General features: G+C 42.5%; 1 protein-coding gene across 1 annotated transcript in view; it reads left to right on the forward strand.

Annotated features, from left to right (window-relative positions):
- dntt (deoxynucleotidyltransferase, terminal) overlaps positions 1–19,181 on the forward strand; it is a 151,106-nt gene that overhangs the window by 74,765 nt on the left and 57,160 nt on the right. Inside the window, exon 7 of the mRNA XM_071380301.1 lies at positions 4,068–4,200. Within this exon, the coding sequence (XP_071236402.1) occupies positions 4,068–4,200 (133 nt within the window). The remainder of the gene's footprint in view (positions 1–4,067; positions 4,201–19,181) is intronic.

The raw sequence follows: 19,181 nt of genomic DNA on the forward strand, positions 1-19,181 counted from the left end.
ATCGTTCTTCAAGATGTTCAACTGTTCATAGATGACCAGCAGGGTCAAATCATACTCATAGTGGTTGTAGAGGGTGCAACAGGTCAGCACCTCAGGAGCAAATGTCAATTGGCTTTTCATAGCCGCGCATTCAGAGGTTGAGAAAGCAGGTGCGGTAGAGAGAGAGAGGAAGAGAGAGAGAAAGAGAGGGAGAGAGAGGGTCAAAAGCAGCAGGTACGGGACAAGGTAGCACGTCCGATGAACAAGTCAGGGTTCCATACCTGCCGGCAAAACAGCAGAAACTGGATCAGCAGCACGACCAGGTGGACTGGGGACGGGGACAGCAAGGAGTCAACAGAAAGTATTCAATAAATCTTCAATCAAATGTATTTATTTATAAGCCCTTTTTACATCAGCAGATCTCACAAAGTGCTTATACGTAAACCCAGCCTAAAGCCTCAAACAACAAGCAATGCAGATGTAGAAGCATGGTGGCTAGGAAAAACTCCCTATAAAAGGCAGGAACCAAGGAAGAAACCTAGAGAGGAACCATGCCACGAGGGGTGGCCAATCCTCTTCTGGCTGTGCCGGTTGGAGATTATAAGAGTACATGGCCATTAAGGCCAGATCGTTCTTCAAGATGTTCAACTGTTCATAGATGACCAGCAGGGTCAAATCATACTCATAGTGGTTGTAGAGGGTGCAACAGGTCAGCACCTCAGGAGCAAATGTCAATTGGCTTTTCATAGCCGCGCATTCAGAGGTTGAGAAAGCAGGTGCGGTAGAGAGAGAGAGGAAGAGAGAGAGAAAGAGAGGGAGAGAGAGGGTCAAAAGCAGCAGGTACGGGACAAGGTAGCACGTCCGATGAACAAGTCAGGGTTCCATACCTGCCGGCAAAACAGCAGAAACTAGATCAGCAGCACGACCAGGTGGACTGGGGACGGGGACAGCAAGGAGTCATCAGGCCAGGTAGTTCTGAGGCATGGTCCTAGGGCTCAGGTTCTCAGGGTGGGGAGAGACAGCGAGAGCGAGAGAGAGAGAGAGAGAGAGAGAGAGAGAGAGAGATGGAAGACAGAAAGAGATGGGAGAGATGTGAGAGAGAGAGATGGGAGAATTAGAGGGAGCATACATAAGTTCACACAGAACACCAGATAAGACAGGAGAATTTCACCAGATAGAACAGACTGATCCTAGCCCCCGGGTATATAGACTACTGCAGCATAGATACTGCCAAAGCACAGCCCCCATACCACTAAAGGGAAATCAACAGAACACCAACTTACAGTACTACTCTGAGACAAGGCTGAGTACAGCCCACGAAGATCTCCTCCACGGCACAAGCTGGAGGGGACGCAAAACCAGACAGGAAGATCACGTAAGTGACTCAACCCACTCAAGTCAAGTATAACGAAAAAAGCCTGGCACGACGGGACGCAACCCTCCTAGAGACGGCATGGTAGAGCACTAGTAAGCCAGTGACTTCCCAGTAGTGGGGTCAGAGGCAGAGAATCCCAGTGGAGAAAGGGGAGCCGGCCAGGCAGAGACAGCAAGGGTGGTTCGTCACCCCAGTGGCTTGCCGTTCACCTTCACACCGTTGGGTCAGACTACAGTCAATCATAGGATCTACTGGAGAGATGAGTTTTCAGTAAAGACGTAAAGGTCGAGACCGAGTCTGCGTCAGATTTTTGCAATGTTGACTTTTTCCACATTTTGTTGAGTTACAGCCTGAATTTAAAATGTATTAAATTGAGATCACTGGCCTACACACAATACCCCATAATGTCAAAGTGTAATTATGTTTTTCGAAGTATTTACAATGTAATAATAAATGAAAGCTGAAATGTCTCGAGTCAATAAGTATTTGTTATGGCAAGCTTAAATAAATTCAGGAGTAAAAATGTCACATAAAAGTTGCATGGACTCACTTTGTGTGCAATAATATTGTTTAACATGATTTTTGTGTGACTACCTCATTGCTGTACCCCACACATACAATTATCTGTAAGGTTCCTCAGTCGACTAGTGAATTTCCAACACAGATTTAACCACAAAAACCAGGGAGTTTACTTTATGTCCTTAATACAAAGTGTACTGTTTGGGGCAAATCCAACAGAACATGGTGGTGGCTGCATCATGTTATGGATATGCTTGTCATTGGCAAGGACTAAGGAGTTTTTGGTTATAAAAAGAAACGGAAGAAAGCTAAGCAAAGGCAAAATCATAGAGGAACATTTTCCAACAGACACTGGGAGACAAACATACCTTTCAGCAGGACAATAACCTAAAACACAAGGCCAAATGTACCCTGGTTTTGCTTACCAAGACGACATGAATTTTTCCTGAGTGGTCTAGTTACAGTTTCGACTTAAATCGGCTTGAAAATCTATGGCAATACTTGAAAATGGCTCTCTAGTAATGATCAGCATCTAACATGACAGAGCTTGAAGAATTTAAAAAAGAATAATGTGCAAATATTGTACAATCCAGGTGTATAAAGCTTAGAGACTTACCCAGAAAGACTCACAGCTGTAATTGCTGCCAAATGTGATTCTAACATGTATTGACTCAGGGGTGTGACTACTTATGTATTTGATATTCAATACATTTGTAAAAAATACATAAACACATTTTATCACTGTGTGTAAATGGGCGAGGAAAAACATGCATTTAAGCCATTTTGAATTCAGGCTAACACAACAAAATGTGGAATAAATCAACGGGTATGAACACTTTCTGTAGGCACTGTAGTTATTCTAAAATTCACAGTAACTTCCTGTTGCTGATTTTTGGCACGCTCACTTACCTGACGGTGTGGCAGGAAGGTCAGTTGGTTGTCAGCCAAGAGGTTGAGGCCAGGTGAGGCTGTCCCAAGTGTGCTCACCAGAAATAATGCTTAGTAGTACTTTCCTGCTGTCAAATGACCTAGTGGTCTCATGGGTGGAATGTTATTCATATTTTTAAAAATGTCTTGGTAATTATTATATATATTTTTTAAACCTGTCAAAAATCTGTTGTTTCCATGTCAAACTGTTTTGTTATATTTCAGTCTTCTGTGAAGTATTTAAAGTGTAATATTGGGACGCAAACTCGAAATGTAATACTTTTCAACTGACAGTTGAAGAAGGTGTCTTTTTTGTAAGCCCAAAACCATATGTGTGAGGTGTATATTTTTTGTTTCAAAGTAGATTAGTTTAAGACCAGGAAACACTCTGTGTGACCATGATTTAGCCCACTGCAGTAAAAGGACAGTGGGGCTCTTTATCACATTCTCTTACAAATACAGCAGAACTGACAGTGTTAAAAGACATGCTCAACCTTTGACAAAATAATCATCAACCACTTAAACTGGTACAACACTTCCACTGACGATTGGCACAAATACACGAAATTCAGTAACTTGTTGTTGTTTACTGTACTTTCACTGCAACCGGTAGACTGTAGTGTACTGTAAAATTACAGGAACTTTTTAACAGTGTAGCATTTCATGGCATAAAGGAAAACATGGTGGAGAGGGAAAGAACAGGAAGGTTCTTCACAACCATCACAGCAATAAAGAACCCTTCCTGAAATGCAAAAACAATTGTTACACATACTATGTCACCCTGACCCCGGACAAAGAACCCCCCCAACAACACTTTTTTTAGCGTGTACTCCTTGAACATCAATTAGCTTATATTCCCACTCTTTTTAGGGCTCAAAGAGCTTTAGCACTTCAGTGTGTAGTGTTAAATGCATCCGCATGCATTATACACTTTATTTGCACATTAGTGTGTCATGCAGCATAATCCGTTTTGCAACAGAACGTTTAAAACATATCCAATATATTCCATGCTGTAATCTTCATATTAAAAAGCTACAATATTCACAAAGTTTATGGGTTATGGGTTATACTTAGGAAAATGTTTTAAAGATTTGTGATTCTAGTTTTCATATGAATAATTACAGGTAAATTACTGGTACATTTTGAAAGTTACTGTGAATATTACCTGCCTTTGCAACCCTATATATAGTCCACAATGCTAATGCTACTGTAACTATTGTCCACTTCAGATAGACAGCTCATAGTGCTTTTTATATTTTCCCCTCAGGCTTCCTGTATTACAGGGACATCTCCAAGGCTGTCAGTAAAGCCGAGGCCAAAGCTCTTAGAAGCATCATTGAAGAGACTGCCCATTGGATCGCACCCGATTCTATACTGGCTCTGACGGGTGGCTTTCGCAGGTACAGTACAACTCTTATCTCAGCTTGTCAGTGTGGATGTATTTGTGTACGTTATTGAGTTTGAAATAGTGAGCCATTGCAACACTTTCTGTACAGTATGGAATAGTCTTAGTTTCTTGTTGTTTTCAGTCTACATATGACAGACATGGTTCTTTTGTTCCTGCCACGCAAGAGAGAAGAGGCATCAATCGTGTGTTACACTACAGTAATTACATTCAGCATCTAAACCAATGTCACTTACATGACATTACCATGTTCACAAGGAACGTCTACATTAACTTAAAAGGCCTGCTAGGCGAATACAATGTGGGTCCTGCGCCATCACTTTCTCTTTATGTCAGTTCCCAGTGAGCTCGAAGCACTGGGCTCTATGGTATTGTAAAAATGTTGCCGTGACTGGTGGCGGTGTGTGGTTAAATAATGCATGAGCAGTCTGGCAATAAGGACGGGCGCTTCTCCTCTCTACAGGAGTGACAGGCCTTCTGCTGCTTAGTCAACAGTCTGTTCCACGTATATCTCGTATAGGTCTTTCTGATCTGTCCTCGTTCCACAACCATCTCTCTCTTTTTCTTTCTGTGTCGCAGGGTGGGCCATTTCTTGTCCTGACTCGTGTACTGGAGGCATGCTCTGCAGAGTGGTCATTAGCTGTCACTGTCACAAAGTCATAAAATCGGATTTGAAACCTAACCCTCACCTTAAAGGCCCACCTTAGAGGAAGTTGCCGCAATATGTTTTGAGTAATTCCTGTCCTACAGCAAAAATTCTTGTTTATGTTTCACCTCGAAGACTGACGCAGGCTGGTAATACATATTCAGGAATTGGGGGTGGGAACGTTGTGGTGATTTCCACATTTAGCAGAGAAATAACAATAAATAGGCCACTGACTGACAGCTGTCAATGTAACTAGCTAGCACGCTAACCTTAGCAAGCTAATGAAAGTTATGTGAACACCATTTCAGTTAAGACAGGCATACGAGTTGTTGACATGTTGAGGGTTGAGATTTGTCTGACTGCCATTTTATAATTCCATTGAAACAGTGTCGGATTCCAGACGTCATTCATATTTGGAAACGCACACAGCCATGATCATATAGCTATATTCTTCGTTCTCTCTGTTATCATTTCAGCAAGCTAGCTAGCTATATACCAATGCATTATCTAAATTGTGCAGCTATATATCAATGCATTATCTAAATTGTGCGGCTATACAGTATATCAATGCATTATCTAAATTGTGCAGCTATACAGTATATCAATGCATTGTCTAAATTGAAGCAGGGAATCTGCCATAGAAATAGAACGAATATAAGCTCCGGTAATATGGATAGCCTAACTATTGAATGGTTTGGAGTGTGTATTGAAGCAATGGGCAGGTTTGTTTTGCATGACCCAGTATCCAGTGCTACACTGATTCTTTAGAATCAATGGAATCGTCAAAAAATGTGCAAACCCTGCAAACCTTTTTTTAAATGTTTTATTTCCTCTTTATTTAACCAGGTAGGCATGTTGAGAAGAACTTCTCCTTTACAACTGCGACCTGGCCAAGATAAAGCAAAGCAATGCGACAAAAACAACAACACAGAGTTACACATGGGATAAGCAAACGTACAGTCAATAACACAATAGGAAAATCTATATACAGTGTGTGCAAATGTAGTAAGATTAGCGAGGTAAGGCAATAAATAGGCCATAGTGGGGTTAAATTACAAATTAGCAATAACGCTGGAGTGATAGATGTGCAGATGATGATGTGCAAGTAGAGATACTGGGGTGCAAAAGAAAAGAAAATAACAATATGGAGATGAGGTAGTTGGGTGTGCTATTTACAGATGGGCTGTGTACAGGCACAGTGATTGGTAAGCTGCTCTGACACCTTGGGCACAGGGCCATGCAAAACGAATTTGCCTAAAACGTTAGTGGTCAAAACCATTAATCTTGGGGTGACGGGGGGAGCGGGATTCTAAAATACAACCATATCACACAATTTTACCATTTCTAAAAGTGTTTTCTTTATGAAGACTAGCTCAAAAATAAGTGAAACCTGACAAACTATTCAATGCTGCACCCCCTATTTTAATTTGCTCCATGGCAAGGTGGCCAAGTGTAGCGTCGTCACAAGTTAACAGCCACAACGTATCCAATTGTTACTTATTGGCTGTTTTATCTAGTGGAAACCAAAGTGTTGGCTACAGAGAATAACTGTTTGGATCTCAGTCAAAAAGTGGAATTTCAACTGGTGTTTCTACTGGTATGGGCATTTAACCCTAACCTTAACCACACTGCTAACCCTAATGCCTGACCATAATTTTTGTTTTCATAAATGTTTATGATATAGACGATTTTGACTTGCAGCTGGCCCATCTAGCGGAAATTGCTCAGTTTTGCCTACAGGGCAAGATTCATGACAATAAACTTCAACCTGTTTCTGTATCTCTCGCTCTCTCTCTGTCTCTGTGTGTATCTCTCTCTCGCTCTCTCTCTCTCTCTGTCTCTCTCTCTCTATCTCTCTGTCTCTCTCCCTCTCTGTCTCTCTCTCTCTCTCCCTCTCTCTCTCTCTGTCTCTCTCTCTCTCTCTCTCTCTATGTGTGTGTGTATCTCTCTCAATTCAATTCAATTCAATTCGCTTTATTGGCATGACGTTTCAATGTACATATTGCCAAAGCTTATTTTGGATATTTACAATATAAATAAAAATGAGAAACAAAAATGTCAATGGGACAACAGTAACAACAATAACCAAGGGTTAAAATAACCATACATTCAACAATAACAATAAGCATACAGTAGAGTACATGTGCAGGTTGATTGGTCTGTCAGATACTGTCCCTCAACTTATGGCAGGCAGCAATGTAGTGCGCTGCCAACCCACAGCTCTCAGCGTCCTGCCCCAACAGGACGGGTAGCCTATCCTCATCAGAGAGGTCTTTGAAACCTTGAATAAGGGTTTAAAATTTGGGAAAATGACACTATCTAATTGTTTTATATTTTTGACATTTTGTCAGGAAATGCAGCTCCGTCTCAGGTTCTGCTGTTGTGCAGTGGTTGCACAGCTTTTCCTCTACAGAGAGCCAGATTTTCCTGTGTCTACCCTTCTCAATGGCAAGGCAGTGCTCACTGAGCCTGTACTTTGTCAAGGTTTTTCTAAGGTTTTTGATCAGTAACCATGGTCAAATATTTAGCCACGGTGTACTGTCGATTTAGGGCCAGATAGCACTGCATTTTGCTTTGTGTTTGTGCTTGTGTTTCCCAATAAGCAATGTAGTTTTGTTTTGGCTGTGTTGTAATTTGGTTTATTCTGATTGATTGGATGTTCTGGTCCTGAGGCTTCAGTGTGTTAGTAGAACAGGTTTGTGAACTCAGCCCCAGGACCAGCTGGATGAGGGGACTCTTTTCTTTGCTCAGCTCTTGGCATTGCAGGGCTTGGTAATGATATGAGAGGGGGTCACTGTATTTTAGACGTTTCCAAAACTGAATTGCTCTTTTTTGATTTTTTATTATTAGTGGATATTGGCCCAATTCTGCCCTGCATGCATTGTTTGTAGTTTTCCTCTGGACATGGAGAATCTTACAGAACTCTGCATGCAGGGTTTCAATGGGGCGTTTGTCCCATTTGATTAAATCTTGTTTTGCAAGTGGACCCCACACCTCGCTACCTTAAAGTGCAATTGGTTCAATTACATATTCAATTCGTTTTAGCCTAATTTTAATAGGTATTTCAATTTGAATTGGCTTTTTAATGGCGTAGAATGCCCTGCGTGCTTTCTCTCTCAGTTCATTCACTGCCTCATTAAGGTGTCCAGTTGAGGTTATTTTTAAACCTAAGTAATTGTAGTGTGTACAGTACTCTATATATTTTGTACCAATTGAGAACGTTGGTCTAATTCCCTGAGATCTGGATCTTCTCTGGAAAATCATTATTTTAGTCTTTTTGGGGTTTACTGCCAGGGCCCAGGTCTGGCAGTACTGCTCTAGCAGGTCCAGGCTCTGCTGTAGGCCATGTGCTGCGGGTGCAAGCAGGCATAGGTCATCTGTGAAGAGTAGGCATTTAACTTCTGAATTGTAACACCAGGGGCTGAGGATTTTTCTAGAATAGTGGCCAATTTGTTAATGTAAATATTGAAGAGTGCAGGGCTCAGATTGCAACCCTGGCGAAGGCCCCGCCCCTGGTTAAAGAATTCTGTTATTTTCTTACCAATTTTAATGCTGCACGTATTGCCAGTATACATTGATTTAATTATGTCATATGTTTTACCCCCTACACCACTTTCAATAACTTTGTAGAGCAGTCCTGTATGCCAAATAGAATCAAATGCTTTTTGGAAGTCGATAAAGCAAGCGTATATTTTGGTATTATTTTGGTGGACATGTTTATCTATCAGGGTGTGTAGGGTGTAAATATGATCAGTTGTGCGATGTTTTGGTATAAATCCAATTTGGCTTTTACTCAAGACATTGTGCTTATTAAGGAAGCTTAGAACTCATACATTGATAATACTACAGAAAACCTTCCCCGGGTTACTGTTCACACAAATGCCTCTGTAATTGTTAGGGTCAAATTTGTCTCCGTTCTTAAAGATTGGGGTTATGAGTCCTTGATTCCAGATGTCAGGGAAATAACCTACACTCGGGATCAAATAGGTGTGTGTGTGTGTGTGTGTGTGTGTGTGTGTGTGTGTGTGTGTGTGTGTGTGTGTGTGTGTGTGTGTGTGTGTGTGTGTGTGTGTGTGTGCGTGCGTGCGTGCGTGCGTGCGTGCGTGCGTGCGTGCGTGCGTGCGTGCGTGCGTGCGTGCGTGTGTGTGTGCGTGCATGCGTCCGTGTGTGTTTAGTGCAGATGTATTGGAGGAGCTGTTTGATCTCACTTAATCCTACAGGGTTCTCCTGTCCTCTGACGACCTCTGTCTAGCTGCGCTGGTCCTGCTGTTGGGCCCTGTGGAGTGGAGGAGGGCCAGTTCTGGGCCGTGGGGCTTCCTCTCTGGTCTGGTAGGGGTTGTGGTCTGGTGCGGGGTAGTAGGCTGGGCCCGGTCCGGTCTGGCTAAGTCGATGGAAGTGGTGATGCTCTGGTGGTGGGTGGGGCCTGTGGGGTGCGCTGGGTCTGGTGTGGCGTTGAAGGGGCCTGGGGCTCCTTGGTGGTCCAGTGGTCTGGTAGGGGTCTCTGGGTGGTCCTCTGTCCAGTGCGGCATGGGGTGTTTGTCTACCAAGTGCCACGTCCTTTAGAGACTTGGCAAACATCCCTACTGTCTGTTTCCTCAGGTGGGAGTGGTCGTGCAGATGCTCTGGGGTGATTGTTGGGTGGTGAGCAACGTGTACGTTCGGGAGTAGACCACACCCTCTGGTGATGTCAGCGTTAACTTTCTGAATGGTACGGGATGAAAGTCTTTGCGAGGCAGCAGAGTGGAGATGGTGATGTGGGAGTTGGGGAACCGCTCAGAGGCCCTCTCTGCTACTCTGTTGACCAGGCTGCCTACTCTCTCCTGCTCCTCTCGCAGGTTGTTGGTGCCGGTGTGAATAATAATGTGGCCTGGTGTGCCAAAGTCAGGCTGGGACAGGATGTGGAGTGCATCCTGTGTTTTTGGGCACCATATTTTGAACACCTTGTGTTGGGGGAAGAGTTTATCTTCTTGGATGAATTTCCCGTTTGAGTCAATGAGGATGGCCACCTCAGTGGGTTTTACCAGATTAGTGTGTTTACGGTCTGGGGCTGGAGTACACAGGGCCTGTGTACATAGAGGGGTGTGTGGGGGTGTGTCAGGGGGGGCCAGAGAGCTTCTCTCTGTAGTAGGTGTCCCCATGTGAGTCTTCTTGTTGACTGGGGGTGTGGGTAAAGTGTTGCCGGTTTGGGGGAGGGTTGTGGGTAAAGGTGGGTCAGTGGGGTTATTAGGAGTGGTGAGGGGCTGCAGCTTCTCTCTGGGAGTCTCTACAGTCTGCTCTCTGTGCTGTAGCACTTTCTTTTTCCATCTCCTCCTTTACCTGCACCAGCTCTCTCCTCATGGTGGCCTTTACCTCCTCAAGCGCTGTGGTAAGGCTCTCTCTCAGCTCCTGGACAGAGTTCTTCAGCTGGGTCCAGCACTGGTTGATCTGGTCCTGTATAAGCTATGTGTCTGGGCTGGTGGTGGTGTAGCTGGGAGGCTGCTCCTTCAGCTCAGTAACCCATACCTCTAACAGAGCCAGCCTGTCTCTCAACAGGCTGATGGTAGTGTGGTCTTGGCTCTGGTGGTTGTAGGCAGGCAGGGGGGAGGATGGTCCTGCTGTTGGGGTGCCTGAGGTGAGGGGAGAGGTCGGGGTGCTGTCCTTTTCTTTTTTGCTTTCCGCTGTCTTCGTTAGGGTGGGGAAGTCCTGCACAACAGAGCTGAGTGCAGCCTCACTGCCCTGGACCATGACAGTGCCATTCTGATACATGTTTACCGTCAGAAACCTGTTTTCCTGGTCCTTATCGCTGTCCTCAAAAATGTGGATTTGTCTTCCCTTGCAGATGCCTTTTTTTGTGGTTTAGCTGAAATGGCTGGTTACAGCTGTATGCCAGGCAGTAGTGTGGTCTGTTTACCACCAGTAAACAGTTAGAGCTAGACGGTGAGCTAGCTGACAGATTTGAATTTGGCTAGCTAGCACGATTATAACAAGTCAGGAGCCGTCTCTCTCTCTCTCTCTCTCTCTCTCTCTCTCTCTCTCTCTCTCTCTCTCTCTCTCTCTCTCTCTCTCTCTCTCTCTCTCTCTCTCTCTCTCTCTCTCTCTCTCTCTCTCTCTCTCTCTCTCTCTCTCTCTCTCTCTCTCTCTCTCTCTCTCTCTCTCTCTCTCTCTCTCTCTCTCTCTCTCTCTCTCTCTCTCTCTCTCTCTCTCCGGGTCACTTAGATATGTCCTTGTTTTTGAAAGAAAAGCAAATTTAGTTTGAGAAACAGACGTCTCAAAAGTCCTCAACTGACAGCTTCATTAAATAGTACCCACAAAACACCAGTCTCAACGTCAACAGTGAAGAGGCGACTCTGGGATGCTGGCCATCTAGGCAGAGTTCCTCTGTCCAGTGTCTGTGTTCTTTTGCCCATCTTAATCTTTTATTTTTATTGGCCAGTCTGTGATATTACTTTTTCTTTGCAACTCTGCCTAGAAGGCCAGCATCCCGGAGTCGACCCTTCACTGTTGACGTTGAGACTGGTGTTTTGCTGGTACTATTTAATGAAGCTGCCAGTTGAGGACTTGTGAGGCGTCTGTTTCTCAAACTAGACACTAATGTACTTGTCCTCTTGCTCAGTTGTGCATCTTCAGTTTCTTGGCAATTTCTCACATGGAATAGCCTTCATTTCTCAGAACAAGAATAGACTGATGAGTTTGAGCCTGTAATCGAACCCACTAATGCTGATGCTCCAGATACTCAACTAGTCTAAAGAAGGCCCGTTTTATTGCTTCTTTAATCAGCACAACAGTTTTCAGCTGTGCTAACATAATTGCAAAAGGGTTTTCTAATGATCAAAAAGCCTTTTAAAATGATGAACATGGATTAGCTTACACAGCGTGCCATTGGAACACAGGAGTGATGGTAGCTGATAATGGGCCTTTGTATGCCTGTGTAGATATTCTATTAAAAATCAGCCGTTTCCAGCTACAATAGTAATTTACAACATTAACCATGTCTACACTGTATTTCTGATAAATCTTATTTTATTTTAATGGACAAAAAACGTGCATTCCTAAGTGACCCCAAACTTTTGAACGGTAGTGTATATAATGTAGGTAAAATTAGTGGAAAGCGACAAACTTGGTGATAAAAAAAAAAAAAAAAAAGATCTTTCTTATTTGTCAATTTTTAGGAAAGTCACACTCCACTCAGGTTATTTCTGAAAAGATTCCAGTCACCTTAATTTTGGAAACCTCAATTTATAAACAATTGTGGAAGTATAGTTATTTGTAACGCTCTGGGCGGCCACACAAGCATACTGTGTGGCCTGTGTGCCAATAGCCTCTCTACTCCAGTGTGGTTGTTCTTCTGGAAACAGCTGGCAATGTCACATTACTCTTGTACCCTAAGGAGGGATGACAGCTGGAATGATATTTGATTATATTATATTATTATGTAAATATTGTCTTCGTGGGGGAAAGAGGAAGAGAAGGAAAAAGTGATGATCATGGGTGGCTAACATTATGATTGGAGTTGAGAGGATGAAACCGTAGATTATTTATACTGAACAAAAATATAAATGCAACATGTAAAGTATTGGTCCCGTGTTTTATGAGATGAGATAAAAGATCCCAGATATTTTCCATACACACAAAAATCTTATATCTCTCTAATTTTGTGCACACATTTGTTGACATCCCTGTTAGTGAGCATTTCTCCTTTGCCAAGATAATCCATCCACCTTACAGGTGTGGCATATCAAGAAGCTGAATAAACAGCATGATCATTACACAGGTGCCACTTGTGCTGGGGACAATAAAAGACCACTCTAAAATGTGCAGTTTTCCCACACAACACAATGCCACAGATGTCTCAAGTTTTGAGGGAGCTTGCAATTGGCATGATGACTGCAGGAATGTCCACCAGAGCTGTTGCCTGAGAATTGAATCTTAATTTCTCTACCATAAGCCGCCTCCAACTGCGTTTTAGAGAATTTGGCAGTACATCCAACCGTCCACACAACCGCAGAACACGTGTATGGTGTTGTATGGGCGAGCGATTTGCTGATGTCAACATTCTGAACAGAGTGCCCTATGATGGCAGTGGGGTTATGGTATAGGCAGGCATAAGCTACGGACATTGCATTTTATAGATGGGAATATGAACGCACAAAAATACTGTGACCAGATCCTGAGGTCCATTGTGATGACCATTTCTTTTAAGGTATCTGTGACCAACATATGCATATTCCCAGTCATGTGAAATCCATAGATTAAGGCCTAATGAATTTATTTCAATTAACTGATTCCCTCATATGAACTTTAATTCAATACAATTCATGAAATTGTTGCATGTTGCATTTATATATTTGTTCAGTATATTTGATGTATTTGTTGAAGGATGTGTTGATGTTGAAGGGTCTATGAAGCATAAAATAATCTAATTTGCATCATGAACTGGTTGCTATGGTATTGTTCTTGGAGACAGGTGAACCCATCAAGTTCATCATTGACCCTTACATCGCACCGTCTGGAAAGAGAACATGTGCATCACCATGGAGATAATCTCAGGGTTGATGAAACACCTCTGCAGTGGAGACCTTTTAGACCAAAAATAAATGTTATTACATAAATAATTCAAATGTTCCCGAACAGTATGGCACCTTCCACTCATGCTCCTTTACATCACTTGATAACATAAAGGAGTTCAATGTACATAATGTGAATTCTAAACCCTGGTAGACCTTTTTATCTACCCATCCATCCATGCTAGTCCTACTGTCCTAGATGTATAATTCATATAAACTCTCTAGCCATTATTAAAAGTGAGAATAACCATACACACCCATTGTACCTCAGGGATTCTTGAAAGTCGGGACAATCCTTGTCCGGCAGGGAAACGAAAACATTTTATAGTTGAAAATAATAGATTTTGTTGCATTATTTGAACTGAAAAATTACATTTAGGAGGATTGTATTTTTCAAAATATTTTCCATATGATTAATTTCCATGTAGGAAGTCCCTTTGTCCTGAGCAAAAACAGACAACTGAAAACTGATCCTTTGTGACTTGTAGGAATATTTCTCTCAAGACTTGGATTCAACACTCAAAACTCAGGATAAGACCCAGATGCAGACGGCTAGAGTCACAGATGTTTATTGACCCAAACAGGGGGCAGGCAAAAGACAGGTCAAAGGCAGGCAATCCAGGGCAGATGCAATAAGGTACAGAACAGCAGGCTGGCTCGGGGTCAGGACAGGCAGAATGGGGAAACTAGGAAACAAAACTTGAGAAAGCAGGGAAACGGGAAAACACGCTGGTAAGACCTGACAAGACAAACTGGCAACAGACAAACAGAGAACACAGGTATAAATACACAGGGGATAATGGGGAAGATGGGCGACACCTGGAGAGGGGTGGAGACAAGCACAAAGACAGGTGAAACAGATCAGGGTGTGACACTTATAGGGGCATTTCTAAAATTGTAAACATTTCTAAAATTGTTTCTGTTATTACATACAGCTGGAAATAACTTTTGTTATTGAAATCACTGGCCACTAGACAGTTGAATAATGTTTACATATTTTTGCTTGTATATATGTGTTTATACTGTATTCTATTCTACTGCATTTAATCTTTGCCACCCCGACATTGCTCATCCTATATGTTCCTTAATTCCATTCTTTTACTTTTAGGTTGTGTCTATTGTTGTGAATTGTTAGATATTACTGCACTGTTGGAGGGAGAAACACATGCATTTTGCTTCAGCCGCAATAATATCTGCTTAACATCTGTATGTGACAAATAACATTTGATTTGATACTAATTGCCTACTAATTGCCTACTAATTGGTTTCTGATGTCATTGGAAACACTTATCTTCCTCTATCTTTTTTTACTACAAAACATAGAAACGTGCCATTTTCACATATGTTAATGTTAGGGTGGGGCTGGTGATGATGAATATGAATATGAAGTTGAAAAAGGGTGACATCTCCCTTTAAGATAATGTTTTTGTAAGTATTCTGAAATATGTTAATCACTGTTCTGTAATTTACACTAGGTATACAAAACATTAGGAACACCCTAATATTGAGTTGCACACCCCCTTTTGACCTCAGACGAGCGTAAATTCCTCGGGGAAATGGACTCTACAAGATGTCGAAGCGTTCCACCGGGATACTGACTCATGTTGACTCCAATGCTTCCCACAGTTACAGCAAGTTGGCTGGATGTCCTTTGGGTGGTGGGCCTTTCTTGATTCACACGGGAAACTGTTGAGCGTGAAAAACCCAGCAGCGTTGAAGTTCTTGACACAAACCGTTGCACCTGTACTACCATACTGTACTACCATACCCCGTTCAAAGGCATTGTAATCTTTTGTATTGCCCATTTACCCTCTTAATGGCACACATACGCAATCCATGTCTCAGGTGTCTCAAGGCTTAAAAAGTATTCTTTAACCTGTCTCTTCCCCTTCATCTACACTGACTGAAGTGGATGTAACAGTGACATCAATAAGGGATCATAGTTTCACCTGGAGTCACCTGGTCAGTCTGTCATGGAAAGAGCAGGTGTTCTTGATGTTTTGTACACTCATTGTAAGTTTTAAGTATTTAAGTATTTTCTTAGCTAGACCTTAGGATAATGTTTGCTCCATAAATGTTGTTGTGTGTTCTGAAACTAGAAAAACATGCCAAAATGCAAATGAATGCTGGAGCATTATATATTATAACAATCAAGTCCTTTGAAAGGATCGGACCCTTTTTTTCAATTGTCGCCTAAAATGACATACCCAAATCTAACTGCCTGTAGCACAGGACCTGAAGCAAGGATATTCTAGATATCATTTGATAGGAAACACTTTGATGACAAATCAGGGAAAGATTACTGAATGTAAGTACATTATTTACCTTCAGAGGTGAATGTATCAAACCAGTTGCAGTGATAAAAGTGTTTTGTTGTTGTGCACTCTCCTCAAACAATAGCATGGTATTTTATTCTGTAATAGCTACTGTAAATTGGACACTGCAGTTAGATTAACACCAATGTAAGATTTCTGCCTATATAAGACATGTCTATGTCCCGGAAAGTTGGCTGTTGTTTACAATGTTTTCTAGTGACATTATTGCATATTGAGCAACAACTGTCCAGGTTTAGGAACACTGATTCCTTCGAGGTTAAACACATTTTTACATTTATTGTTGGACAATAAATGTAAAAAATAAATGCCTTGAACAATTAATATTATTTGGTGGGTGCTTATATTTGTCCTATGAATTGGAAATATGTTTTTTGCATATCCCAACTCCCCCAAGACACCCTCAAGCCAGGGTCAGCAACCCTGAATAATGCAATAATTAGGTTTAAGTGCCTTACTCAAGAGCACATTGACAGATGTTTCACCTTGTCGTCATGGGGATTCGAACGGTAACATCTATTATACGCTGCTGTGCCGCACGTGCACCATAAAAACACACAAAAATAACAAATGGAACATTTTACTTGCTTGACGTAGAAACAGGTGAACAGTTTTGGGACACTGAGCTGCACACGGTGGCTGTGTTACCAGTGGGTTGCTTTTGACAGTAAGGCTTGAATATAGGTTTGAACCTAGAAGAAGACCAAGAGACGACAGTAGGTAAGAACGAATCGACCGGATGGGCGAGAGGAATGTCCAGTTGTCCAGAAAAGCGTGGTAAACTGTGAGATGTCTGATATACATGAATAAATGTGTATTAGTACACTTGATGCACCATGTAAACCTCGTTCACTGTGGCAGTCTGCCTGTGTGATGACATGGCATATTATCCAGAGCCACTGGTTGGATTGGATTTACTGCACTCAAGCCAAAACTCATACTCTCTCCTTCCTGTAAAAGTCTATAACCAACTAACCAACTAACCAAAACAACTACAACCAACTTCTGTGGTAATTTAAACACATTTTGGAGCTTATGATTCTAAAGGTCTAAAGTAAATGCAAAGTCCATGTCTAAGGTGAATACACTTTTATTCATGCACAGGTGTGTCAACTAAAATATATATCCCAGACAAGATTGAAGAATTGGACAAGTAGACAAAGTGAATATAAATTAGTGTTTGTGTCTGTAGCTGTTGGTATGAATTTGAGTGGACAAGATTGAAGAATTGGACAAGTAGACAAAGTGAACATAAATTAGTGTTTGTGTCTGTAGCTGTTGGTATGAATTTGAGTGGTTAGGTTACATACAACGCATGCTGACAGAATGGCTGTGAGACAGAGAGAGACTGTTGCTTTACTCCCTTTGCTTCTGGTACCACTGAAGGCCACAGTCTTCAGTCAGACAGCTTGAAGATGTGTCACCATCCAGGCCAATGTCACAGCATGCAGTGGCCTGATAGGAGACGACCATAAATCCATTATGTACCTTTCATCACCAAAGCTGTGTTAGCATTTACTGCACGTTGCTGAACAATTCATTTATTTTGTTAGTGTCATTAATATATGAAAATTCACATACAGTATTCAGTTCAAAAGCATTGACTAATACACTACATGACTAAAAGTATATGTGTCACGTTCCTGACCTGTTTTCTCTTGTTTTGTATGTCTTTATTGGTCAGGGCGTGAGTGTTGGGTGGGTAGTCTATGTTTTGTATTTCTATGTTGGGTTTTGTGTTCGGCCTGGTATGATTCTCAATTAGAGACAGGTGTGTATCGTTTGTCTCTGATTGAGAGTCATACTAAGGCAGCCAGGGTTTCACTGGGGTTTTGTGGGTGTTTGTCGCTGTGTCTGTGTTTGTTGCACCACACGGTACTGTCTCGGTCGTTCCTGTTCATGTGTTCTTCGTTTCATGTAAGTTCGTAGTTTAGGTCTGTCTACGTCGTGTTTGTTATTTTGTAATTTCCAAGTGTTTTCGTATTTCGTCTTCGTGTTTCAATCAATATCATTTATGTCTAATTACCTCGCTGCATATTGGTCCACCGATCCTTCTCTCCTCTCCTCTTCCGAGGAGGACGACACCCGTAACAATATGGACATCTGCTTGTCGAACATCTCATTCCAAAAATCACGGGCATTAGTATGGAGTTGGTCCCCCCTTTGCTGCTATAACAGCCTCCACTCTTCTGGGAAGGCTTTCCACTAGATATTGGAACATTGCTACGGGGACTTTCTTCCATTCAGCCACAAGAGTATTAATGAGGTTGAGTACTGATGTTGGGCGATTAGGCCTGGCTCGCAGTCGACGTTCCAATTCAAGCACAAAATCATCTAGAATGTTATTGTATGCTGTAGCGTTAAGATATCCCTTCACCGGAAGTAAGGAGCCTAGCTAGAACCATGGAAAACAGCCCCAGACCATTATTCCTCCTCCACCAAACTTTACAGTTGGCATTATGCATTCGTGCAGGTAGCGTTCTCCTGGCATTCACCAAACCCAGATTTGTCTGTCAGACTGCCAGATGGTGAAGCATGATTCATCACTCCAGAGAACGCGTTTCCACTGCTCTCGAGTTCAATGGCGGTGAGCTTTACACCACTCCAGCCAACGCTTGGCTTTGCTCATGGTGATCTTAGGCTCGTGTGCAGCTGCTTGGGCATGGAGACCCATTTCATGAAGCTCCCGACGAACAGTTATTGTGCTGACGTTGCTTCCAGAGGCAGGTTGGAACTTGGTAGTGAGTGTTGCAACAGAGGACGCTTCAGCAGTTGGCGGTCCCATTCTGTGTGCTTGTGTTACCTACCATTTTGTGGCTGAGCTGTTGTTGCTCCTAGACGTTACTATTTCACAATAACAGCACTTACAGTTGACCGGGTGCAGCTCCAGCAGGGCAGAAATTTGACAAACTGACGGTGCCACGTTGAAAGCCACTGAGCTCTTCAGTAAGGCCATTCTACTGCCAATGTTTGTCTATGGAGATTGCATGGCAGTGTGCTCGATTGTATACACCGGGCAGCAACGGGTGTGGCAACCATGGTCCTGGAGTGCCGCAGGCACTTCATGTTTTTGATTTAACCGACCTGGTAGACCATGTGTGTTGAATTATTTCAGTTGGTCAGGACTGCGTTCAGTACATAAAAACATAATGGAATGTTCAATTGAACAGAAATGGTACTGTACTGAACAACTAGTTGAAAGACGGGGAGGGGTTGGGTTGTGGGTTCAAAATAGACCGCTGTCCTTTAAATACTTCACTCATTGCTTCAAGCCACACCCTGGCACACCCGCCGAACGAAGCAAACGTATCTGTCTGTTCAAGAATGTACAAGAATGTTGTGGGAAAACATGGCGTTCAGTACAAACCGTTCCACAACATAGAAAACGTTCAAGTGAACTGAATGCACCCCTGGTGTGGTGCCTAGTTGAAACTAAATCCTGCAGTACCTGCTG

The sequence above is a fragment of the Salvelinus alpinus genome, chromosome 32, assembly GCF_045679555.1.
Source record: "Salvelinus alpinus chromosome 32, SLU_Salpinus.1, whole genome shotgun sequence".
Classification (NCBI taxonomy): Eukaryota; Metazoa; Chordata; class Actinopteri; order Salmoniformes; family Salmonidae; genus Salvelinus; species Salvelinus alpinus.